The 26,753-nt window shown below is 38.8% G+C and overlaps 1 protein-coding gene across 1 annotated transcript in view; it reads right to left on the bottom strand.

Annotated features, from left to right (window-relative positions):
* Positions 1 to 992: 992 nt before the first annotated feature.
* Positions 993 to 26,753, bottom strand: part of LOC140238185 (protein dispatched homolog 1-like) — a 62,210-nt gene continuing 36,449 nt past the window's right edge. Inside the window, exons 2-5 of the mRNA XM_072318123.1 lie at positions 6,981 to 7,170; positions 5,671 to 5,794; positions 4,452 to 4,671; positions 993 to 3,595 (exon numbers count right to left, since the gene is read on the bottom strand). Coding sequence (XP_072174224.1) covers positions 993 to 3,595; positions 4,452 to 4,671; positions 5,671 to 5,794; positions 6,981 to 7,170 — 3,137 coding nt within the window. The remainder of the gene's footprint in view (positions 3,596 to 4,451; positions 4,672 to 5,670; positions 5,795 to 6,980; positions 7,171 to 26,753) is intronic.

Raw genomic sequence — 26,753 nt, 5'->3', positions numbered from 1 at the left:
TACTGTATAGATCCAGTTTTGCATAAAACATTTTTGTTTGATCTTTCTAGCTAGTGTCCGTCATCAGTGAAACTAAATTCTCTGCCAGTTTTTGATTTTTAAGAAGTGCGTTATACAGTATATGAGCAATGTCCCAATGCAGTAATCATGTTTTCAACTACATTGTATTTAGGCAATGCACAGCCCTTTTGAATACAAGGCTTATTCATCAACCCGTTTCTTGGCATAAATTGTAATATGTTTCCTCAATATTCATCTCTCTACACTGTCTTCCCCCTCCCTTTCCCTTACCTCCTCTCTCTCTCTCTCTCTCTCTAGCTTTTCTCTTTCACTCATCGCACGTTTTTCAAGATAGCATACTACCACAATAAGTAAAAGCAAATAACTTTCAAGAATTTTCCCTTGAATAGTCATATCGGTGACATTATCTCTCGTGACGTTATGATGATACATAGCATAATGCACACATCCACATTGCACTCTGCACACATATGAAATTTAATTGCACAATAGAATGCACTTGGAAAGCAATCAACAAATAAGTGCATAATTATGAATAAAAAATAATGTATATATATATATATATATATATATATATATATACAATATTAAGGATGGAACAGATGATATATAATAATTATAAATCAATATTTTGTTTTCGTAAACACACTGTATGGACAAGCAACACTTTGTTGTTGTTGTTGTTTTGGTACTACAACTGTACATTACGGTTGTTCTTGGAACTCGTGTATCATTCAAGTAAGAACATACGTAGTCTCAAAATGATTCTTTTGAAAGATATTTTTTTTCTTCCTATGTGCCGATATGACAATGGCTTTTAGACTCATACAAGTGGTTTCGTCCTTAAGTGTCAAGGGTTTTGACCCAGCAAGGACAAAATTTGGTCGCAACCAAGTGACGATTACATTGTGTTATATAATATATGCTTTATTATGTATATTTAAGCCATTACTGCACGTCTTGGAAATGTATTATCTTTCATCAGAAGTGTCGACGTGCTGCTCATGCGCGTGGTTCTCTCTTGTCATTTCAATTGTGTTATCAGACTTCGTTTTCCTGACGAAGCACGATAGTGAGATTTGCGCGAAGCTTCTCTGAGGTCCGATGGTACGGCAGAGCGAAACGAATAGAAACGTTCCGTAGAACCAGCTTATGGTCATGACGAGAACTAGGAACGTACCCAGCTGCACGTAGCTGAGTACTGTTGCGGGCAGCATGAAGGCTCCAGCAAAGAAGGTGGTTAGCGCCGCCATGGTTAGAGCGGCGCTCAGTGTCCGCAAGGCGAACATGGACCGCCCCTCACGATCTTCGTCAGGAGCCTGGCCGTAGGAGACGCCATAGTGGATCGTGAAATCCACCGAGAGTCCGACAGCCAGTGACAGGATGGTCGACTCGAAGATGTTCAGCTCCCAACCCAAGAGGACGACAGATGCAATGACGACACAAACTGCAAATGCAATCGTCAGTATGGCATACAAGGTCACTAGAACATTCCTGATGGCTATCAGCAAGACGACAGCCGCTACTGCCAGAGACACGCCGACTGAGAGCGGTGCACCGGTGGCCAGGCCATTCTGTAGATCGTAGAAAAACAGCGGATCACGGATGCTCACGAACCAGCCATTCTCCATTCCCGCTGGCGCATCATCCACTTGTGAGTCTACAAATTGGTTTATCTCCTGCCAGAAGTTACTCATTTCTTGGTAATCCTGAGATAACTTTATATTTGTTTGCAAACTAATAGTCAGTGCAACGATGGTGTCATCGTCACTGAAGAATAGACCGGGACTCCCATAATTGCAGTTCTGTGGATAAAGAACGCAGCGTATCGTGGAGTAAACTTTTGCACACTGAACGAATAAATCGGGCGTAAAAGGAAAATGTGTTTGACTACAGCATGGATAGAGACTTCCACCATCTAATGGATTTATACATGGCCCCTCCATGAAATCTCGGAAAGAATCGATAAAACATTCCTCGAGCATTGGGTCTGCTTCGCTGTCGTGGAAACTCGCATTTCGGAAATCTGCACAAAACTGGTACAGCCATTGTTGAGCTTCTTCTGATGTGACGTCAAACGTTTCGTCCATGACAGTCGTTCCTTCTGAGTCTGGGTCCCAGTGATCGCCATTATCCAATGCCTTAATACCCCACACAACAAAGGCGGGCAAGTTCCTGGCAGAGTCGCTTTCAAAGGCAAAGTTCTTCTTGTAGAATTGGTCGTATCGCTCGAGTATGTGACTACTTCTGAAATATTGAAAATCGGACTGGGACGGCAGGCGCAATCTTGGTGTGATGAAGACCACGACAAATCCGCCTATTCCGAGCCCAGTCAGCAGGATTATCCACAGTATCCTCAGTTTATTGATGGCGATTGGCAGATAGACCTCGAAGAAGGTGCTGCCAGCTCTGGCTATACGGGTGTAAAACCGCCCAACAGCAAACCAACATCCACAACACTTACAGGATGAGCCCTCCTCGTCGTTGCCGTTGCATAAGAAGTACTTTTCATGGATCATCACGGCCGCTGGGATCCACGTCATTGTGAGGACAAAGTTGACGATGATGGAACTGCCCGCAAACACCGAAAAGGTGCGAATGGCGGTTATTGAGCTGACGATCCCGGCGAACAGGGCCGACGACGTCGTGAAACTCGTCACAAACATGGTGATCGAAGCGTGCTTGAGCGTCTGTTGGAGAATCTTAGCATGGTTATGTCGGCCTCCCCCAATTTCTGCCTTGACTAACTTCCAGATGTCGACGTATACGAAACAGTCGTCGGCACCAATGCCGATGACAAGTACAACAGTGACTACGTTGATGAATCCAAAGAAGGGAACTCGAAATATGGTGTGATAAAGAAAATAAGCAACTACCATTGCCATAATCATACCTAACACAGTCATGAGGGTGATGAATAAAGACCCAACATACAGCCATATGACGAACAAAACAAAAGCACACCCAATCCCTATGTACAGCGAGTCCGACAAGAGATAAGGTGCGAAAAGTTCGAACTTGAAATCTCCACCGATGCCTATTATTCGCAGAGAATCCCCTTGAAGGGAGGACGAGCTTATATGATCATTGTAAAAATCATACCAATACCAATCCGGGAGGGGAGGAGCTACCAGCGTGTACTCCAGAGCAAAATTTCCTTCCGATACCAGTGCTGCAAAATCATCGGGCGTGAGATAATGGAAAACAGCATGAATCAATGTACTGTAGTACGTGCAGTTGTCTGGTACGCTGATGCAGGTGTTATCATCAGTGCCATCAAAACAAGCACTTGAAGCTCGATAATCGTCTACGCATTCAAGGAGGAGTGTTTTCAAAACTTCTACGTCGGCTTCAGCGATCCCCGCGCAAGAGTCTTTACCGGCGACGAGGGCTGTCACATGCCCGAGAGACCACGTTGGACAGCATGTACCACTGTCTGTGTAACAATGGCTGATGAATGCGTCGGTCTCGCGATAGTTTTCCCGGTCGTGTTGACATACAGCTCTCATGACGGCTGCAGAGAACATGTCCGCTCCACCGTCAGACTGGTACACCATCCGCAATGGGTCTCTCACTACAAGATGAGACAAAAAAATAAAGCCCTCAGAGAATAATTGAATAGGCGTTGTGGTGTAGCATTGGTAATACACGATAAATATTGGGCTCTGACATAACCAATCTCAGATGCCTCGGTATCAGGGTGATCTATCAATTGGTCTACTCCCATTTCGTCTAATAGCCATTCAGTCTCAACCCAAATGGTCTAATCCCATTTCGTCTGCAACCAGTTCGTCTATTGACAACTTAGCCTAATTGCCACTTAGCTTCATTACCAGCTGGTCTACTTCCAGGTGGGCTATGTCCATTTCGTCTAATTCCCACAGTTTATTAGACTAAATGGAAAATATCCAAGGAGACAAAATTGCAATTAGACCATCTGGTCATTAGACGGAAGGAAAATTAGCCAAACAGTTCGTTCGACCAAGTGAGGATAAGACCAAACGGGTATTAGACGAAATTTAAAGTAGACCAAATGTGTTTAGCCGTTGTGGTGTAAGACGAACTGGGAAGTAGACCATCTGATATTAGACCACGTGGCAATAAACAGGTATCAGTGCCTTCTTTCTCATAAAACCGGTAGCTCGATTTTTTTATACGATAAAGAACGCGGGAAAAACGAATCTTCAAGTAATTTGATCTGAGTTGACTGTTTTTCCTATTTCCTATTTACAGTGTACGCGTGCTCAAGAAGTCACTTGTTGATGAGAATTCGAACTGACATTAATCATAACGAACGTAACCAGTCTTCCGGTGCTCACATACTACAGACAGCAACAAACAATTATAGTCTTGGGTAAAATATCAGTTCTAGAAATAATGGAGAGAGCGAAAGTGAAAAGGACAGAGAGCAAGAGAGATGGACAACTTACAAAAATGTTGGCAAGAAGGAGTAAAGCGAAGTACCGACGTCTTGAGATTGCTGTCACTTGAGTCCGAATCTTCGACGATGAAGATTCCATCTGCAGTTAGACTGGCGTTGAAAGTGGACGGATAAGGGTTGTACAACACAGTTGCAGAGTCTTCCGGGTGCAAATGCCTCTCATATGTCAGAAGGCGAGCGCTCAGGGTGGTGCCTCGCGCTCGGAACCCCTGCAGTCGAGGCACACAACACGAAAAAGATCATCACATGGAACAAGCTATACAGTGTGCGCCTTTAAGCTGTGAACAACGGATTTTGCTATGAACTCAGTTGAATGGTCACTTAAGGAATCGAAAAGCGTCAATATGCTTCGACCGTAACCATGTCAAAAGTCTTTGTGTATTATATGATTGCAGAGCAACACAAATCGACGCAGTTGCAGAATTGACAATTAATGTTGCCATGATGCACCGTTGGATTTTTTTTTTCACGTCTTGATATCAATCTTATACATTAGAGAAAAACTAAAGCAAATTTGGCAAATGTTAATTCATAAATGAGTTAAGACATCTGTAAATAAAGAAATGCGCACGAACCATATGCATCTTCAACAGCTTCTGTGATCTGAGATTATGTGTTAAGACTCAGGTCTCCAGTTTGACATTATTGTCAGTGATTCTTTTATTGAAGAAACTGTTCCTCTTGTAACCTTTCACAGTTCTGCCATGTGCAGACACTGCCATATCAGACGGTTAGATTCCACACTACAAGCAAACTCACCCACTGGTTCTGTCAATTTAGTCTTTCTATTCGGCTGCACCAATTTCATTTGTCCCATGATTAAAATGCAAATGAAGAGTACCGTGTGCAAAGTCGGAGGTGGTTGGCGATTTAGAGAGTCTAACACTCAATTGGAATCCCTATAAGACAACGTAAGATGGAAGGTCAAAGCCTTCAAAGGCTCGAGTAAGGCTTGAGGTAGAAGTGCAGAAGCAAAAACTACCTCCGCATCACAAGTGAGCAGATAATCGTAAAACTAGACAGTTGAAAGCAGAGAATGGCAACAAAGTTACAGACCACAAGTGCTTGTAGATTCGTACACAACATACACGAAAGGCCCTTTACAGCATCTGTATTCGCACTACAAACCTGACGTTGCTCACCACCGCATTTGATAACACAATTTCCCTCAACTTGTTGAAGATGATAGTAATAATTGCTAAACGTACTTTAGCTGGTTCTTCGAAAGATGGCAAGGGTCCTGTGAAGACTGCCACGGCCCCAAGACCGAGCACACACACCAGCACTGCGACCAGAACAACGGACGGATAGTTTGCCACAAACCGAGAGTATCTGCATGATGCAATATTATGATAAAATTAATTCAGTTATAGTGACAAAGATATTAATGTGTGAGTAACACTACTAAAGGGAAGGTGGAGAAGAGCGAAATTGAAATGAATTCATCAAAAACAAATACACGTACATTATCAGGGGCGGAACCGTATCCTTGGGTGAAAGGGGGCGGGGCTACCCCCTACTACACGTTTGGCGCTCAGAATATTATAAAAGCAATCAGGAAAATAAGATCGGAATAACGCATAAAAACCCATGACTTGGGAGGGCTAAGCACCGAGATTTCGGGGATGGGGGTAGAAAAATGGAGCTTTGACCCTTAATTCTTTTTTTTTCTTTTTTTCTTTTTACATAAACAGCCCTTGCATAGGGAACATGTTGCAACATTAATGACAGTAAGAAATGTACAAACAAGCCTTTAAGAAAAAAAAGAAACATAAATTATGAAATTCCTATACTTTCGACCAATATTTTGATAAACGAGAAAGTACTTTCACCTTAATTCAGAATGTATGACATTGTCTGACATTGTCAAAGCCAAAGTTACTGTCTGGGACATGTGTAGGTGAAGGAAAAGTGGAGCCTAAAGATAACAAAACAAGAGGTGGCCACGTGGTTTCCGAATTTGAAACGTTCAGTTAATGGATATGTCAGAATTTGGGAGCAGATAAAAGATGAAATAATTACTCACATTCATCATACCTTATACGCTTTTCGCTTTTCCTATCACAAACAGACTCGCTCAAGTTTCACTAACAGACCGAATACTAGTAGAAGTCTGTATAGGGCCTATATGTTTATGGGAATGTACGGTCCAAATCACACAACTTTCCCGTAAGCTATTGGACGTCATTTATGCTAGCAGCCAGTTTACAAACTTCTTTACGTTGTTTAGAACAGTGTCAGAGCAATAAGCTGACATTTGCATCAATATCGACAAGTTGGGAGATACTAAGCAGATAAAAATCAGTGATATATAACCCATCTGCAAGTTTAATGCAGGCACGAATGCAAAGAAACAGAAACCGATGGGGAAAACAGCAATATATAAAGCTGAATTATGTATTTATTTTGGAGCAAGCGCCATGAGCGCCTGACTTGGCGGATACCGGCGCTATACAAGACTTCATCATCATCATCATCATCATCATCATCATCATCATCATCATCATATTGAACTTACCCTCTACTGCAACCAAAACCTCGTTCCCTCTCATTACCACCGTCAGCCACAGCTTGCCCCCGGCCCTGGTCGGGAGCGTGCTCGTCATCGGTGCCTTGGTCTCCTCCCTCGGCGTTGGAGCTGGCTGGTTTAATTTTCATTGCTTGGCTCGGTGTGGTGTCAAAACTATTTACTTCTGCCGTCAGAGACCCTGAGAAATGAAGTGAACCACGTGTATCAAAGTGCGTTCATGGCTCCAACTGAGGTATGGTTGAAAAAACAAAAATAGAAACAAGTCACCTTGTGTGCATGAACACTTGCAGGTCTAAACACATTAGTGAGTTTCAACTGGTGAATGACACGTGCGGGGAAACCCACAATACCATATTGAAGAGACGTATACACCCAACCTGATTTCCCCTTACTGAGGTTTTCCCCTGCAGGTCGTTGATTTTATAAATGGTGTTCTTGAAGACGAATCAACGTGACTCCAAGCCATGGCGAATGATGTAATCAGGGCAATGTGAGAACGACTGGAAGACGAAGCGAAGAATCGACGCCCAGCAAGACGTAGCATTTTAATGAAAGCGACTGACGACTAGCTACATTGTAGGCTCACACTCCGCAAAATGCTAGCCTGGCCATAAGGCGACACGGCAGCATTGAATGACGATTTACAGCAGAAGCCTTAGACAACCGGTATCTCGAGTTCTGCTACAAACCTATTTCCGTAAATACTTCTCCATCCCGTGCCACACTGGTCGTGTAGCACCCACGTAGCTAGGTCGACGAGTTGTATACACAGTACCTAACAATAGAAGACAATTATCCCAACAGTGACAGCATTATCGATTTTTCTTACAGCCCAGACAGTCCGCACATGTAGACTGTAAGTGCGCATAGCGATACGACTGCCTTTCGCTCACACACCCGACCCATTTGATTATACATTCTGTCTATCCATTCATTCATAAAAAGTAAATGGATCAGATTGCCACCTCACTGTACACCAGCTCGTACTGTTTATTTTTTCATTGATTTAATTCTTAGGTAGGTGAAATCGAAACCGCGGTGTCACGATATCAAATTACAATCATTATGATGACGTAATATTTCCTTGTATTCAGCATCTAAATCATCACACATTTTTTCATACATATTTATCACTGTGTCCTGCCATCATTTTTGAAAAAAACCTCATATCTTTACTAACGGGATTATGGTTTTGTTTTTGTTTTTTCGTCGTGGGGTTTTCGGGTATATTGTATGATGAAAATTGATGTTTAATGCCGAACTGAAAAAAAAATACACTGAAACAAAAAACAACATTGGAATGTATGATTCATTTATAACATGTTGGCACTTGTACGCTTTCTTTTTATTTTCGATGGGGTAAGATCACTTTTTTTTTTCAATTACCCTACTTTTGAGTTTCTGTCCCTATTTTCAAACATTTTTTTTCTTAGTTCCTTAAAGGGGATGGCTAGTAACTGATCAGTGGGAATCAGTGGGAATCAGTGGGAATGCTGGGGGATGATTGTTCCAATTCTTGTGGGATTCATTTAAGAGTACATTTAAGAGTACATTAATTATATTTTGCTTCAGAACGGTCTCATATTCAAGTAATGTGCAGTTTAATGCCCCGTCACTGTACAGGCATGCTGGCCTGGAACCATTAAATTGCACATTACTTGAATATGAGACCATTCTGAAGCAAATAATTTTCACACAACAATAGATATATAATGTACTCTTAAATGAATCCCACAAGAATTTGAACAATCATCCCCCAGCATTCCCACTGATTCCCACTGATCAGTTACTAGCCATCCCCTTTAATGAAGTCACTTCATTGCTGTTGTTTTTTGGTGGAAGTATAACAGTAAAATGACCAGGTTTATAAAGTATATGTTAATCTTATACAACTGTATATAAGCGAATTGGTCTGCTATCTGCTGATGAGAGTAGTGTCAGTAACCTACTGGTTGTTTTTCTTTAATATTCCCCATTTCTGTTGTTGTTGGTTTTTTTTTTATTGGTACCATTGAAATTGTAAAGTCAACCATTCGCACTTTTCACCAACTGCTGGAGTGAAAATTCGACGACGAAAAAGTACCGGTAATCAGTATGCCTATCGTTCATTGGTTTCGGAAAGATGGCCAACCTGTTCGCGTTGCCGCAGCTTTTCGCTAATCGGAGAGTGGGACTTTTCAATTGACTGTTTCTTTCATCATGTTCATGGGCATTTTTGACGGGATTTCCGATACAGGGAATTTTACTTTATATCATGTCAAACACGGAGAGTGTATTTTGTCTATGAATAGTGAGGAAGGCGTTAAAATACAAAACACAATGTGCTCAGGTTGTCTTACTTTTGCTGAAAGATGTACCTTCTTTGAGGTAGTAGGAATAGCTGACGACCGGGAAAGCTCGCCCGCATCATAAGTGAGTTTAAACTAAAACAACTAAAACACAAGCACACGCACACACACATAAAGGGACTCATAAAAGGATCTGAAATAAGACATTTCTGTCCATGCAGGCAGCGTCCAAAGTAGTCCTATTTTAATACTTTCACATCAGCCTTTGTCAGGAATCTCGGCTAAGGGGTTTATATTTCACACCGCGCAACTTACTCAATGCTTTAGCTCATTTTTACGAGTAGAGAAGAGCTCTTTTGTGCTATCATGCACTCATTACCTCGCTGTTCGTCGCGAATGTTATTATAAACTGTGCGGAATACAAACCTAAGCCACAGGGCCTCTTCCTACATCCTAGTTTCACATATCAGTTGAGTACTTTTATTTCTTTTTTTTTTGGTCTTCTGTCAGGAAAGAAGACTTTGTCGATCATATACGTTTTTCATGGGTAACTGCAGGGTATAGCTCAGCTTGTACATTGCATTTGTAAAATATCATGGATCTGCCAATAGGCAGACCTTTCGCGTAAAAGTGACATGCCATTTCTTGATCTTGGATCTTTTCCAAGGAGCTTGTGTTTGAAACTCCTCGATCTTTCAGCTGAATAACGGTCATTGAATGACGCACAGGCCAATACCGTCATAGCAAGATATGTTTGTTACTCCGAAGATTCGATTTATAATCTGAAATGAACAAGGCCTGCTATTCCGAAGGCTCTTTCATCCGAAAAATGAAATAAGGTTCGTTGATCTGAAAACGACAAGAAGATAATTACTAACGAACCTTCGGAATTACAAACTTTTCTTTCCGTTTTCGGATACAAGAACTTTAAGAATCATGAACTATTTTTTTTTTAATCTTTGGATTAACGAACCTTCGATATAACGAACCTGCGGAAAAAACGAACTGTAGCCGAGACATCGTCCCTAGTCAACAGCCGAGTCAACAGGGTGTACCGATAAACTGGTCTTCGACCATTCTTCCCTGGATGGACTTGTTACTGCAAAGACAACTCCTCTCTTCTCCTTAGAGAACGATTTTGTCAGAGCTCATGGAGCACTGCATCAAACCAAGAAGCTTCAAACACAGGCCCTTATGCTGGAACCTTTCATGACGGTATACTATACGTCTTGCTGAGCTTTTAGACAGCATTCCAGTGAACTGCCTTTTGTTGACCGATGGTATGGCAACGGGTAAATATTCAAAACGCACACAACGTTTACTCGTCATCCATTTTGGCAATGACACACAAATCGATGCGTAACAGTCATCCATCAAGTGCTGCAAGTGAAGTGCGTGGTATGGATATGATCATAAAGTTATCATGCAGTCAAACATAATGTTTCCGCCTCCGCATGCACGCAATATACATAATTATATACATACAAATGTATCTCCCCCTCCCCCACGAGAAAAACAGAATCTGCACCGTAATACATATTGCATACAATAATTGCTTAATCGCTGTCATTATTGTTTTTGAAACATACTAAAGCAAGCATGATGTTAATGAGGAGTATGATAAGTGGAATGTTTATTGGGTACATGTATGTGACGCAGGTCGCATCCTGCTTCAGCACATGCACGCTGCATGAAATAGGGAAGCCACTAAAGTTCTAGATCGCCATTTCTTCGGTGACCTTTAGAAAGTATGTTGCCATGACAACAACATTTGTTGCAGAGCCATCGTTCCATTAAATAAATAGAGAAAATTATATACTATGCATTAACAGAACATGTGAATTTCAAAAACGTGAAATAACAAAATACATGTGATCATGAGTTACAACATAATTGCACTTCTTAAGGTATATAGCCTATGCATATGCATAGTACAAGAATGGGAATGGAAATGGAGGGTCTCACTAAAAAGCAAAGCTTGTACGATATGGGACCCTCAGAAATACATAAGAGAACGGAAACGGTCACAAATGCCTTTACGAACTGCTACGAACGCCGTACGAACGACTTTTAGACAATTTCGTAAGATCTTCTTAAGAAGGCCGTACGAAACCAGCGTTCGTAGACCGTTCATAGACATTTCGTAAGTTCGTAGCCTGGTCGATGGTCTTGCCCAAGATTGTTTTTAACTTCGTACGAAACCCTCTCTTCGTAAGGCGGCAGTACGAACGTCGTACGAACATCGAAAGAACTACGCAAGATTTTGTAGGGTCGAGAGACAATTCTAGAAGCCTTAAATTCTTACGATGATCGTAAGAACGCCTTAAGTCGTTCATAGAGGGCTCTTACGTCTTTCGTAAGAATGCCTTACGAACGGAGATTCGTACGGTGTTCTTACGAACAACTCTTCGAGTTTTTAAGGCTTTCGTGAGGGACTCGTAAGGCGTAGGTACACAATTTGTGCAACTTTTGAGTTTTAGGGGGTATACCAGTAAAGCCAAATGCGCAAAGTTCAAATCCTCACTCTGTTCTACGTAGGTGATCGACCAGAAAGCATCTCTGTTAAATGTGGGACCAAAAGGGAAGGCAATCAAAAGGAAAAGGGGAAGGGGAAGAAAAGGAAGGAGGGAGATGAGGAGGAAGGAACGAGAGGGGAGAGTTGGAGCAGCAACCTTTTCCTCCTCTACTTGCAGATGCAGCTGCAGTTGTAGTCTCCTTGGCACTACTACCATCTTGAAGTATAAAACTTTCAACTGTTACAGAATTTTCGACAGAACACGGCAGCATCTTTTTAACAACCCGACAAAATATACCAAAAAATAGTAAAATCTTCTTACGAATGACTTGAGAATGCCATGAGTTGCACCTACGACCATCTTATGACAAAAAGAAATCGTAAGACGGCCGTAAGTCTGACGAAAGAATAACTCAAGACGTTCTTACGAAAAACGTACGAATTCTCGGGCCATTGTATAATTGAAAATCATTTCGTTTCTCTAAAAGGTCTTAAGTTGTTCTTGCGAAATTAACAGCGTTCGTACGAAATTCGTAAGAAGGCCGTAAGAATCTGTGCCCCATCTACGAATCTCTACAAACTGCAGAATTCGTACGAACAGTGACATTCGTACGAACGCAACGGGAGGAAAGAAAAAAGGGGAAACTAAAAACAAATGAAACTACAATACGCGCCATCGTGAACACAAGCAAACTGAATCCCATGATGAGTAATGATAAGACGCACCCTGGATTGATATTGCGAAGAATCGGGTACATATACCGGTACATAGTTTTACGCCCCTTATTTTCTGTTACAAAAAAAGTGATGTCTATATGTTCTTGTCGAAAAATGAAATGGAAATTGAATTAAAGTTGAGTATATATATATATATATATATATATATATATATATATATATACTAGATAATATCTTCATTTTACACGAATGAGAGAAATTGACATTTGAATTTTTGCGATATGAGAACAGATCTCAGATTGGTTTAAAGTTTGTGAATACATGCAGGGGCTATTCATTTGATTAAACACACGTGTCATGAATTCATCGAACTCGTCGAGGTCTGTTAATATATATACTGCATGATGGAAAAATACAAACATGTGCGAGAGATCTGATGTTATCAGGAGATAATTAACTTTCTCCAATGCGTATAGTCACATTATTACATACAAATATACAATTCCTCGTCCTTTGATTGTATGCTCTGTGTCCAGACGGTTCATAATTAAATCTAGGTTTATCAACCTGTCAATCTACTTCCGGTTTCAATATGGTCGTTATAATATGTCTGGTTTGTTTGGTCCTTTTTTAACGTCTATTTACATTCTGTCAATACAATCATTTTCTATTCATGTAACAGCACGAATCTGGTTTCGTTCCACTCATAATACAAAGGAGTAACGCCACCAAGCTCCGTAAATGGATACAATACCAGAGTACCGTTATCCCAGATGTCTAATTAGAGTTGGTGGATGGTGGAGGCTGTGTGCAGGTGGTATTGTTGTTCATCATGATTCTTTTGTTGTTCTACAGGTCAAAGCTTGCCATTATGACTTATGTCTGATATAGAGGACACTACAATGGAGCTAACGAGCATCTAAGGGGACTGCTCAAAACAAAGCTGAAAAAGCAAGCAAGCAAACAAACAAACAAAAATACTTACGAACAGACATTGTCTTCGCTGACATATTCCACAGAGCAGTGGCGAGAAAATACAAAGTTTAATTTCTTTCGAGCGTATTCAGTCATGTCATAATCTCCGAACTGCTATCATTGTCAGGACATACACGCTTTTACGATTATTTGCACACTCACAGTTGGCTAAAAAAGTAATAGCGTTCTATTTCCCCCTAGGGGTAAATAAAGCAAGGGGAAATAAAGCGCTATCACTATAGCTCCTATCCAGAGACGGTGAATTCACAGCGTGGCCTTTTTCCTACCAAGTAATTACCTGTACGTTGCTATGGGTCACGCAATGTGTGTTGAAAAAAAAAAGAAGAAATTCAATGACATATCAAATGGAATATTACTGCTACTCGAAAGCGCACCACACATTGCATGCGAGGTCAAGAATACATTGGTTGAGTTTTAGGTCTCAAGATGTGAAAACCCATCATTATGTATAGGTATACATTATTCCCCCTCTCCCCCTCTCTTTCTCTTCCTTCGCTCTTTCCCTCTCTTTCTCTTACATACGCATCCACATCTACACACCAGGCACAGACATTGTTTGAACAGCACACAATATATGCAAGTGTAAATTTTAACTACTGGTTGATATTTGCAGTAATAATATCAACCAACAGAAATACATGGTGTGGCGTTCTCTCATTTTATTAAGATACAGATGCTTTTTGTTTTTGTTCCCAGCTCGTCTCTGAAGGAGAAAATGAACGGAAACTAAGGCAGACGCTTCCCTTGGCGAGCACGATCGGCGTATTCTCGAGTGTCCTTCAGCAGTGTCTAAAATGGATGTGTTGTTATCACGGAATTAAATTCACCTTCAGTGGATCAGATTGGTCTCATTGCCATTTGTTTTTGGTTTTTTTTTTTTTTTAGTTTGCATATATTTCTGATATTGTTATTCAATCTGAACAGTAATTGAAATATAACGTATAATGCAGACAAAAGAAGAAATTAAATCCCAATATGCATGGGATTTCCGTTTCATGGTGATCACTGTCATTAAATGACAATGATGTTACAAATTTTGTAAAATATCAAAATAATAACACAGTTGTACACTACGATCACGTATGAGGGAAAAGAATGAATGGAGGTTTTGGACGGCTATCATGAGCCAACACGATGAACAGTGTCATTTGAGTTGAAGGAGGAATTGCACACATCACCGAAAATACCAATTTTCCTTTGAAACCTGTGCGAATTTTCCATCCGCAAATCAATTCATTTCCTATTTCTCATAACGGATTATTTTGTGGATCATATGATCACAAATTGTACTTTGTCAATTGTGAACAGAAAAATACATACATATTTACAAACTATAGTCAAAATGTGGTCAATATCGAAATTACGGTTCAAGTCGTACAAATATCAGAGAAATGGCGGCACTCGCATCAAAACAAGTTTGTATGACTGCGAGGTACTTTTGAGTGTACCCCTTATTTTTTTTTTTCAGACTCACAACATGGAAAATGTAACAAATTTGGTTTGAAACTATTCTATACATGCTGTCAATTTGATGATTACCTCTCATTTTTATTGTACAGTCAACTATTGTGTACTTAAGATCAATTGTAATCTTCGTATATCATGTTATGTTCAGTGGAAAGAAGAAAATGAAAAATAAAATTTGAACCGAATTAAACTGAATTGAATTGAATGGAAGGAAAAATCCGTAGAAGTAAGAGAAAGAAGCGGATAAGAAAAAGTTTAGACAAGATAGAATAACAATGTCAAATAAATAAAAGAATATGTATATCGTACGTATAGTTTTATTTGTTCTTCTATATTGCATGTGAGATTTTCAATATTCCCTGATACTACTCCTCCCCCCCCCCCTTTTTTTTTTGTTCGGTCCTAATTTGTATCCGTGATCCTTATCTTGTTTTTAACGCTCAGTTTCTATTGGGACCTGCACTTTAAAATCAAGCTCGCTTTTGAATAGGTTTTAGAACAGTTTTTTTTTTATTCAAATTCATAGATTGACCGCCTTGTTATTACGCTATAGTAACATTTTATTGTGCATCCAATCTATATATCATGCATCATTCTATTTTGTTATTTCTGATTCATTGGTTGTTGTTTTTTTTCAATCGGAAATACGGAAATAAGCTAAAATGAAACGTATACATATCCATTGAGTAACAATATTGTACTCTTAAAACTTCATCATACTTGCTAGATTCCTTCGCATAAACAATAATTACTTTACAATGATTATAACTCGGGGTGCTTTTTTTATAAAATAGTTATTCTGTGAAGATGCAAAGTATGAATAAATTACAAAAGTAATAAATCATAGCATTGACAAAATAAATTACACAAATTAGCTGAGGGTATACAAGTCTACAGATATCATTGTAAAAGAAAATGTTTTGGCCTACCTTTTGGACGTCGTATCCGAACTACAGATTAAAACTTATTAGCAGGCAGGAACGCCGAGAGACGGTATTGTCTGTGGTAATTCCTCGCTATAAGCTGTCTTTGGCACTGAATAGAACATGTGAATGAAGCAACGCTGAATTCTCCTCTCATCAACATGCTCACATACGCTACAATGATTTGCGACAGCACAGAGCGCGCCAAACCGCGAGGAGTCTTATAAAATCTCTTTGATTGAAATAAGAGTTTGCTCAACTCGCTGTACTGATGAAGCTCCGCGTTGCCAAGCAGCGTTCCTCCACTGTGTGGGTTTGTAACGTGACTCGTGGGTACACTCGACGCCGTTTGGCGCCCTAGTAGTGGGGAATTGGTCAGAAGTCTTCGCAGTAGGTTGTGTCCGTAGAACTCATACGTACGAATGGCGCGGCGCCACTATGGCGCGTTAACACGTACGTCGGCAGCAGCACTTCACAATAGCATTGTTTTGATGAATTCTGGACTCAGTGCATTCTATGCAGTGGAATGGATGCTGCGAGGCCTATGTGAATTTCTCACTTTTTCTCACAACGTATAGTACTAAATCCATTGGCAACTCTAAAAATAGTTCAGACAGTAATAATCTAACAATTTTCTTTTACTGTGTTTGTGCTTAGTGCTGTGTGTGTATGTGTGTGTGTTTCTGATCTCAAGCAATGCATTGAAATGCAGGTCTTCATGTATCACCCACTAACTTGTCAATGTGGAGGAGCTTCGGGGTGTGTGTTCTTTGCACTTGAGTAGAGATCCATCACCATAATTATGCAAATAACACAGAATAGGGAAAGTTTCATTATCGTTGATTGATTGCTTGTGTGATGGAGCTATATGAAGGGAGGGGATAAAAGTGCGCTGGGGTTTCAATAACACATCATCTATGGATTTTCATATGTCACTTTGTTTCATATAACATATATATTATATCCCTCTCTCCATCCCTCTACCTTTCTAATGTATATCATACATTCGTCATTCAGGATGACAGTGAAATTTACTCTCATGTTACTCGTATATATTAAAGGGATGGTGCAGTTTCGGGTGAGATGGGGTTTCCGGTTTCTAACGTTTTTTAATGGTGACTTTTTTGTTTTAGATAATGAGAAACCTCTTATGAAATATGAAAGAGCGTATTATGATTCTAAGATTAATTCAAATTTTATTTGATGAAAATTTGTTTTGAAATGGCTGAGATAGCCAAAACAAAGCGATCCTAATAAAAGACGGTATACCCACCTTTTATTAAGATTGCTTTGTTTTGTTTGTTTGTTTTTTTATATCGCAGCCATTTCCAAAACCGATTTTTATCAAATGAACTTTGAATATCTCTTCGAATTGTATGCCTTTTAACATTTCATAAAGTAGTTTCTAAGTATCTAGCAAAAAACTTAAGAGCTGATCCTCACCTCAACCAGTACTATACTTTCCTTTTAAAAAGTCAGCGGAAAGTCGCACCATCATGACCCTATTATCTAATTTTTACTTTTATTCAATTGTTTAAAGAACTCGTAGGGAACTTGCCTCCCAAACACACACACACACACATGCCACCTTAAGACTGAGCTTCACTAACAGTAAAAGGGCTTTCTACAGAAGACTTTTATTTCTTTTTATCTGCACACAGAGACCAGCGGTCTTTTCTCCATCTGGAACCCTGAAAACTTTGATTTTCTTTTTAAAGATGACTGCATAGCAAGCTTATCCATTCAATTCTTTCAAGTGAAATTTCGTGCCATGTTCGTATTTGCAACAGTAGTGTGGGAGAGATATCATCAAATCAGATAATGGAAATGAAAGTAATATAGTTGAGATGATGGCGTCAATGGCGAACAAGTTTTATATGACCTGAGATTGTTTAGTGTAGATAAAAAGGGCCATTAAAAAAACTTGCAGAATTTCATTAGAATATAGTAATGTTGTATTTCTCTAAATCATTTATTGATTTTTTTTTATAATAATGCAACTATCAGAGTGCACTAACTGCTAGAAATGGCAGGGTGGTTAAAAATGCGTTTTACAATGTAATTGCGTTAAACAGAACAATATATTAGTTTATAGTGTGTTTTTTTTAAAGAAAATTTATGAATTCACAATGCAAACATTTGTATTCATTATTGTAAATATGTTTATTTCTATGCACATATTTATCATTGTAAATATGTTCTTGTAGAGAATTGTACTCCCGATCGGGGGTCGATAGGGTTAATAATCTTGCAAACTTACAATCTTACAATATGAAAACGAAAATGGAAAACTTCAAAGCTTTGCATTTCTTTTAAGGTGAGATTCTGTACTTGCTACATTACCGACACCAAAACATGAATTTTATGACATTTTGGGCACAGCGCAACACTTGCTCTCTTTTTCTTTTTCTTTTTTTTTGGGGGGGGGGGGAGAGGGAGGTGGCATTGGCTAACAATGCATGGTAGGGTAACTACATTTACATCAAATATTTGTAATGTTGCACTTACTTATAGAAACGATGACTCATAAAGGGTAGAAGCTGATGTTTCTCTACAATCTGTATGTAAAGATCTGTATCACTTGATTAAAACTACATAAGAAGAAATAAGGCATCTGATTACTGGATATAATGTGCGTCTTTATGTTCAAGTGTATATTGCATATCAATTCATTTAAACATAGTGGAGATTAGATGGTTCAATGTTTTAATGATATACTCCATTATAGCGTCAATATAAAAGAGATTGTTATATGTGTTCACCACTGGGTGCTGTTCGTTATTCCGAAGGTTTGTTAATCCAAAACACACAAATTCCCTATACCTAGAGGTTCGTTAATCGGAAAATGAAAAAGGGTTCGTTAATCCGAACATTTGTGGCGTTATTACGAAGGTTCGTTATTCCGAAGGTTCGTTAATCCAAAAATGAAATATAGGGTTCGCTATTCCGGAGGCTCGTTTATCCGAAAATGAAATAGGGTTCGTTATTCCGAAGGTTCGTTAATCCGAAATGAAATAGGGTCCGTAACGAACCTTCGGAATAACGAGCTTTGTTTCATTTTCGGACTAACGAACCTTCGGAATAACGAACCTTATTTCATTTTCGGATAAATGAACCCTCGGAATAACAAACCTTATCACATTTTCGGATTAACGAACCTTCGGAATAACGAATCTTCGGAATAGCGAACCTTCGGAATAACGAACTGTAACCTCACCACTCGGGTTGACACGTTCAGCTAGCTGTAGATGGCATATTCCTCTTCGTGGCTGCTTGTAATCCTCTTATCACTATAACGTCACTTGAAATGTATTGGTGGTGAGGCTTGTTCTATACACTTCTCAGACAGCAGACATACAGAATCGTTTCATTCAAAGGAAGAGGTTATAATTTATAGTTCAGTTCAGTTTGCTTTTTATTTCGGCATTTGCATTTTCTCAAGGAATTCATACATGAAATGGCAACATCTGACAACAAAATACGAAAAACAGTATTACATTCATAGTATAATAATCACTACAATCTTTTAACTTTAAACATAACGACAATGAGAACAAAGGAATCGACGATACACTTGAAGAGTTTGTTTGCAAAAACCGATAAGTCCATATTTGCCAAATGGAGATATTTGCGATTAAAGGTCAAGAAAAATATAGAGAATAATAAGAAAATGTTTGCTTCTTTTGACCATAACTTCAAAAATATACCATTATATGTAGTGACCAATATATCATTTAATAGGTATTATTTTGTACTTTATGACAGAAAACGTACTTCAAAATCTTCAAAAATGGACTTATCGGTTTTTGCAAACAAACCCTTCACTTGTTTCTCCGTAAAAGAGGAAGAAAAACAAAATGCGGGAGTCTGTCATCTTTAAGCAAGTGTGATGGTGATGGTAGCCTCAAAGAGTAAATAAGAAACATGATAATGCATACAAAATGGGCAACACCCATTTTAGATGCAGAAAGAAAAAAAAAGGTTTAAGAACTGCATCTTTGATGCGTGTAGATGAGGAGATATTAACAGGACGGAAAAAACCCGTGATTTATCTTAAAATCACTCCCTGGAAATCCAGACAGGAGAGGTAACATAGAGTCTATTTTATTATCCTTTTTTAAAGGCTCTGGATTGCACCTCACTTCCTCGAACAACATCATGTCCATTCAAACACACAACAACATCTAATATTATTTAAAAGCTAGGTCTTCTGGTTGATTACGGTTAATTCCACTTTAATGCTTTTTTTTTTCTTTATTCGAATACAGCACACATTCAGGCATTGTTTTCCTCTCTTCGTGTGAGATGACTATAAGCGGAAGGATCGCTAGAGACAGCAAAGCGTTTCCATGGTGATAAACGCTGTGTGTGTGTGCGTCACATGACCAGCATGCCATGCTTCAATTCTCCTAGATTCTACGAAGATCCAAACATTTGTGTGATGAATTATGCAGGATGTGTAACATGCATAGTATGCATAGCACTATATGTTATTTGCCTATTATTTTGACGTTTATTTCAAGTGCCCCTTTGTCATTGTTAGTAGGCCTTTTTACTTCATTGTACTATCTGGACGCCTTTTCACATATACTTATACAAATGATTATCATTACTTTATAATGATTTTGAATCATTTGGATATGGGAAAATGAAATGAAATAGAATGACATAACCATGGCAGAGAGCAGGTTTAAGCAAAAGTAATTTATTTCGATTGACAGATATCAAATAAACGCATTATGGCTTTTACAGACCAGCAGAAAACAAGTCTGTTAATGAACAAAATTTCTGTAAGTAAGTTGTATGATGGTACGTTCCCACTGCCGATCAGATCAACTCGATCAATCCCGATCAAACTTTTTTAGCCTGGTCGGGCTCGCTCGGCATTGGTATTCGGGGTCGATCTACCTTGATCGGCATCGCTCCTGCTTCCTTCACGATAATTTTGGACATGTCCAAAATATTCGAGTAGGAAGCCCGAACACCAACAGCTCGGGTAGTGATCGAGAAGAGATCGAGCTGATCGGGAATCGGTCGTATAGAAATCTAGTGTGGTCGGGACAGATTTTTCCCCGAGCTCAGTTCCCGATCATCTCGAGTTATACTCGAATGCTACACGATTGATTTCAGATCATCTCGATCCAGGATTCATCAGTTTCATGAATAACTCGACCGCTACACGACCGATACAGGACTGCTATCGATTGATACTCGACTAAACTCGATCATGCTTCGACCGGCACTCGATCAAATACCGAGCACTTTTTGACAGTGGTTGCAGCAGGTGCAGACGTACTTTCTTAGCACTCATTTAATGTTCAGGTATTAAGAAAAAATATATGCAGTCCTTGGTCACGTTAAAAAGTTAAATGTCGTCAGTATCTTCAGCCACTCCTGGCCACTGAAGAAAAGAAAAGGGCCACGAAGAGAGAAAAGACAACAAACCCTAAACAGCAGACAGAGCAGAATTAGACTCTCCAGACAAAAATACCAAAAGAAAGAAAAGAAACACAATTGAAACTGAGAAAAATTCGGTATTCTGGCAATATGACTGTAACGTGCACAAGGAAATTTTCTAGATTAATCACTTTACTTATAAATTGAGAAATGTTTCTTGAATTCTTTTGCTAGCTTGTCTGTTTCAAAGTTGAAGTTGGTAACGTTCTAATTATAAAATCTATTTCTTACGCTGACGTGTTCAAACAGTGGTTGTAACGTAGATTCATAAAATTAATGCTCAGTGACTGACTTTACATTTATTTACGTAGATGTTACACTTTTGATTCGCTTAACAAGGTTTTTTTTTTTTATTGAGAGTTGTATGTACATTGCTTGAAGTCCGCCTTGATATCGATTGGCTGGGATGAGTTGACAAAAAAAAAATAAACAACCAAGATTTTCATCATTTTTGCTAGTGCAAAATGTTACTTATTACATTGTTTTATTTTCATAATAATGTACTCTGTTCCACATATCAGCACACTTCATGAATTTAGAAATTAATATGATACATGTATTTTCTTTTACATATACTCTTGGGCCTATACTTTATCAATGAATACATACATATTTTTCATTCACTTTATCATTCTTTAATAATGAGAACAATAATGACAAAGATAACACGACTCATTAGGGTTGTAGAACAGTCAAAATTTTAATGGTTTTTCGACTCTATATAATGATGCATTTATGGGCATATAGGCCTATGTTTCATTTTAGACCAAATTAATTTCAGCCACCTATATATAATGCACTTACGAAGCGTGGCGGTGTAACATTTTTTTTCTTTTTTATGAGACATTAAACTTAGATTTGCTATTCTTCACATCCACTGCAAATATTGAATGCATATATATGAACGAACCTATTATATGTGACCGTGCACCTCAAAACGAACATAAAGTCGCACACACTGATTTTGCGTGAGAATTTTGCGTGAAAATAAGTGAAATGGGTCAACCTAGCCGAACTTGACTTTTTCATATTTTCTGAAAGAGCGAGTCTTCTTTTACATTATGCTAAAATTTGGTATCTTCAAACGGGCAGGAAAGTGTGTTTTTTTAGTAGTTTATCTCGAACATATTTGGTAGAATAGTGTGATTAGGTGTGTCTTTAGAATCCCTTTTTCATTTTCTGAAAAACCTTGTCCACACTCTTCACTTTCAACTCTAATAACTTTTGAAAGAATAGTGCTACTGCTTTGAAAGTTAGCATTAATTGTGGACAGAATGTGTTAATGAGGCATGCTTAATTTCAGTTTAATCTAATAATCCCTTCATTGTTGTTACACTGGTGGTTTACTTTCTGTTTTTGTCCCATTCATGGCACTGCCAGCACGGTTTGCTAAAGATTAAGAGCTTGAATAGACACTGTACTTCAGAGCCTCTTTTCTCAGTTCACACTTTTCCTGAGTTTCTTTCCAATATTTAGATAGATTAGGAGAGTCCATTTGATTTGAGTTATACATCATTTTAAAGCTTAAAGTCTGCTCTTTCAGAATATAGTTTTAACTAAAAATTCATGTCTGGCGACTTTTTGTTTATTTTGAGGTGCAGGGTCACATATAGGTTTTCCCGGCCAATTTCGCACTTTCGTCAGTCCAATTCCTAATTGCTGCATTCAATTTAGCACAATTTAGCCTAGATGGCATGTTCGGTACTTCAATTTTGTAATCTTTTCATTTAAATTCATTTTGGAGCATTCAAATTACCTTTAACATCATTCGAATCAGCACTTTTCAGTTCAAATTCGTAATACAAGCACCATTTCCCAAATCGTTCATTCAATTTAGCATGATATAGTCACGTGATCACGTATACGCTGCGCTCGTTCATTCGAATTCATTCTTGGGCATCCAATTTCGCATTTACTGCAGTCAATTTAGCAGACCAGTTTATGCTCTTATTCCTTTATTCATTTTCATTCATTGTTTGCAAGAATCATAACATTTCATATTTTCGTATTCATTCTTTATTCTGATATCATCTTTGCAACAGTGCTTTCAAAATAGGTGTAAGTGTTTATAATGTTCGATAGCATTATTTCATTCACAGATACAGTATAACGTTAATATGGAGGAGGTTTCAATTTGCATCGTGATTATTTCTTTCATCTGCATGTTTCATTATTTTCATTTGGTGGGTTCTATTTTGCGTTAATCATCATTAGTAATAATGATCTTGGATCAGCTCCTAGCCATCAATTTGTCAAGGTTATTACCCTCAAATGCTTCTATGATTCCCTGTCTTCTTGAGAGATACGCCTGAATCTAACTTGTGCTTCCATGACTGGACATAAGAAAGTGAACTGAATCTATGGTACTGGTGCATGTATAGTTCTGATATCATGTGTGAAAGAAGAGGGGTGTTACAGAACAACAAACTCGAGTTATTTAGGGTCAAAGATACCTTATAACAGTGTGTGGATGAAAAAAAAAATCAAATTTAAATACGTATAAATCACGGTTCTCACCTTTTCAAAATAGAAATAACATTGCGCCAATTTGAATGAACATGATTTGGAATTTGACTGCCCATACGCGAAATTGATTGACTGAAATACCATTTTCTGCCAGTACTGGCGAATTTGAATGACTGAAGATCACGTGCCAATTTAAATGCCCGTTTTACGAATTCGAAAGACACATGTGCGAATTTCATTGATCGAAATGCTAAATTGAACGAACAACTTGCAATTTTGAATGACAGAATGTGCAGTGACGAGGATTTTCGCTTAATTGAATGAACCTTTTATCAAATGAACTGACAAAAGTGCGAAATTGGCCGGGAAAACCTGTATTATACATGGTATCCGGGCAGACAGAGTGCTACAAAACTGTCTCTTATTTAAAAAGATATGAGCGACTGAATGAAATCGTTGCATTATTCAATAGAAAGAACACCTCAAATTTTATTTGACACAATGATAATCAATCTTCGTGCAGGCGCTTTGATCTCCATGAAAATTTGTAATTTACAAAATCTGTAACTTTGGGCACTGATATCCTACTTGACTAAGCGATAGTGAAGCCGTAAAAACTGACAACGATGCGTAAAAAATAACTACTGAAAACGGCTAAAATGAATGAATACAACTGAATGCATTTTTGCACCTTTTTGAGTGGCTCACAAACAGTAGTGATCAGTCTCTGTCATCGTTTTTTTTCAAGAAAAATGACTATAGAATCGGGATTTGATGATTGTGGTTTCAAAGTAGGAAGTGCAGCTTCTATCAACTCTAGGTTTTCCCGGTCAATTTCGCACTTTTGTCAGTCCAATTCCTAATTGCTGCATATTAGCAAAATATACCATAGATGACATGTTCGGTAGTTCAATTTTATGATCGCTTCATTCAAATTCATTTTGGAGCATCCATATTACCTTTAGCCTCATTCTAATTAACTTTTTTTTTCCAACTGAAATTCGTAAAACAAGCACCATTTGGTTATTCGTTCAGTTTAGAATGATATAGTCACGTGATCACGGACTTGCTGCTCTCGTTCATTCCTATTCATTTTTTTGGCAATCAATTTAACATCTTTTGCAGTCAATTTAGCACGCATGTTTATGGTTTGGTTCTTTCTTTATTTTCTTAACATAGCTATTGTTTTCCAAGCGTCATTACATTTCATATTTTCGTACTCATTTAAGAGATTTTGGCAACATTTTTTTCTTTAATGTGCTTAGTGACTCTTCAAGTCCGAAGATAGTGCAACATGTGCATGGCCACAACTTATCTCGCCGTTGAGCGTTTTATTCCGTGTGTCGTCCAGTTGTAGGAAGTCAAGGTTATGATCATCAAATATTCCTATGATTCTTTTTCTGTCCCGTTGGCCTTGAGAAATACGTCTGTATCTAACTTGTGCCGTCATGACTGTAAGAAGGTGAAGTTAAACTAGAGTATTGGTACATGTAGGCCTAAAATGTCATGCATGAAAGAAAAGGGGCGTTCACAGAGCAGCAAACTCGAGTTATATAATAGGGCCTATGGTCAAAAATACGATACTTTTACTGCTTAACAGCACAATGTGTGGATGAAACAATAAGTCACATATGCGCGTTTAAATGTTATCACCTTTTCAAAAAAGATATAACGTGATGTTAATTTCGATGAACATGTTAGGAATTTTACTGCCCATACGCGAAACTGAATGACTGAAATACCCCTTTCGCCAGTGCTGGCGAATTTGAATAACTGAAGAGCACGTGCCAACTTGAATGCCCATTTTACGAATTCGAAAGGCACATGTGCAAATCTCATTGATCGGAATGCTATATTGAACGAACAACTTGCAATTTTGAATGACAGAATGTGCAATGATGAGGATTTTCGCTAAATTGAATGAACCTTTTATCAAATGGACTGACACAAGTGCGAAAGTGGTCGGTAAAACCTATACTGATGATATTAATTTCTTTCGTTCATTCGTGCTTTTGCAATTAATAGTCAGTTTTATAGCACTCTTTTGGGCCACGCCGTATTCAAGTATGTGTTGTCTCATTGTATATAACCAACCGAATACTGTAACCAATTCTTCTTTCACTCGATCACTGTACGAACCTCCCGAACCGTTCGATGCAAGATCTTACACAGATCGAGTAATGTCGAGCTGGTCTAAGAAGTCTAGAAGAAATCGAGTATTGACCGTGTAGCGATCGTGTATTGATTGTGTGTAGATCGGGATGTTCGAGCAGAGATCTGTGTGGTTGTCGAGGAGAGATTCTGGAGATGTCGAGAATGGTCGAATGTGGATCGTAAAAGATCGAATAGCGGTCGGGAAGGGATCGTGTTGAAGGACGATCGAGCATTTGGTCGGGATTGCTCTGGTAAAAATAGGTGATGGGATTGATCTCGCTTGATCGAGTCGATCTGATCGGCAGTGGGAACGGGGTATTAGTGGCACATTGTTCATGCAAATTACGTGTACTCTGTATCAAAGCATGTAGGTTAGTGTAGGTTAGTACACGATATTTTTTGACATGTCAAAAATTGTCGTGTAGAAAGCCGGACCAATGCCGATCAAGGTGGATTGACCCCGATCGCCCTTGCCCAGCGAGCCAAAAGCAAACCAAAATAGGCTGGTCGGGCTTGATCGTGATCTGATAGACAGTAGGAACCCGCTCATGCGCAGAAAGTAACTTATACGAACTGACTTGATTGCGCATAGATTACTTTGCAGAAAAAGAAGAAACGCATCTATCCATATTACTGGATAGGCAGAATTTTAGAAGAGAGCATAACTTTTAATCAGTGCACGCCCTGAATTTGGAACAGGTGAAAGGAGGAGTGGGGGTTAAGCGCGGTTGACTTGGCAATAATACATCAAAGCACCTTGAACAAGCAATGAGATATTCATTTCGAGATATCATAACTTCGAAAGCTTGGCGGTATC

Source organism: Diadema setosum, chromosome 14 (assembly GCF_964275005.1).
Source record: "Diadema setosum chromosome 14, eeDiaSeto1, whole genome shotgun sequence".
NCBI classification, from domain to species: domain Eukaryota; kingdom Metazoa; phylum Echinodermata; class Echinoidea; order Diadematoida; family Diadematidae; genus Diadema; species Diadema setosum.
The sequence above is the reverse complement of the archived record's forward strand: the minus strand, read 5'-3'. Positions and strand labels throughout refer to the sequence as shown.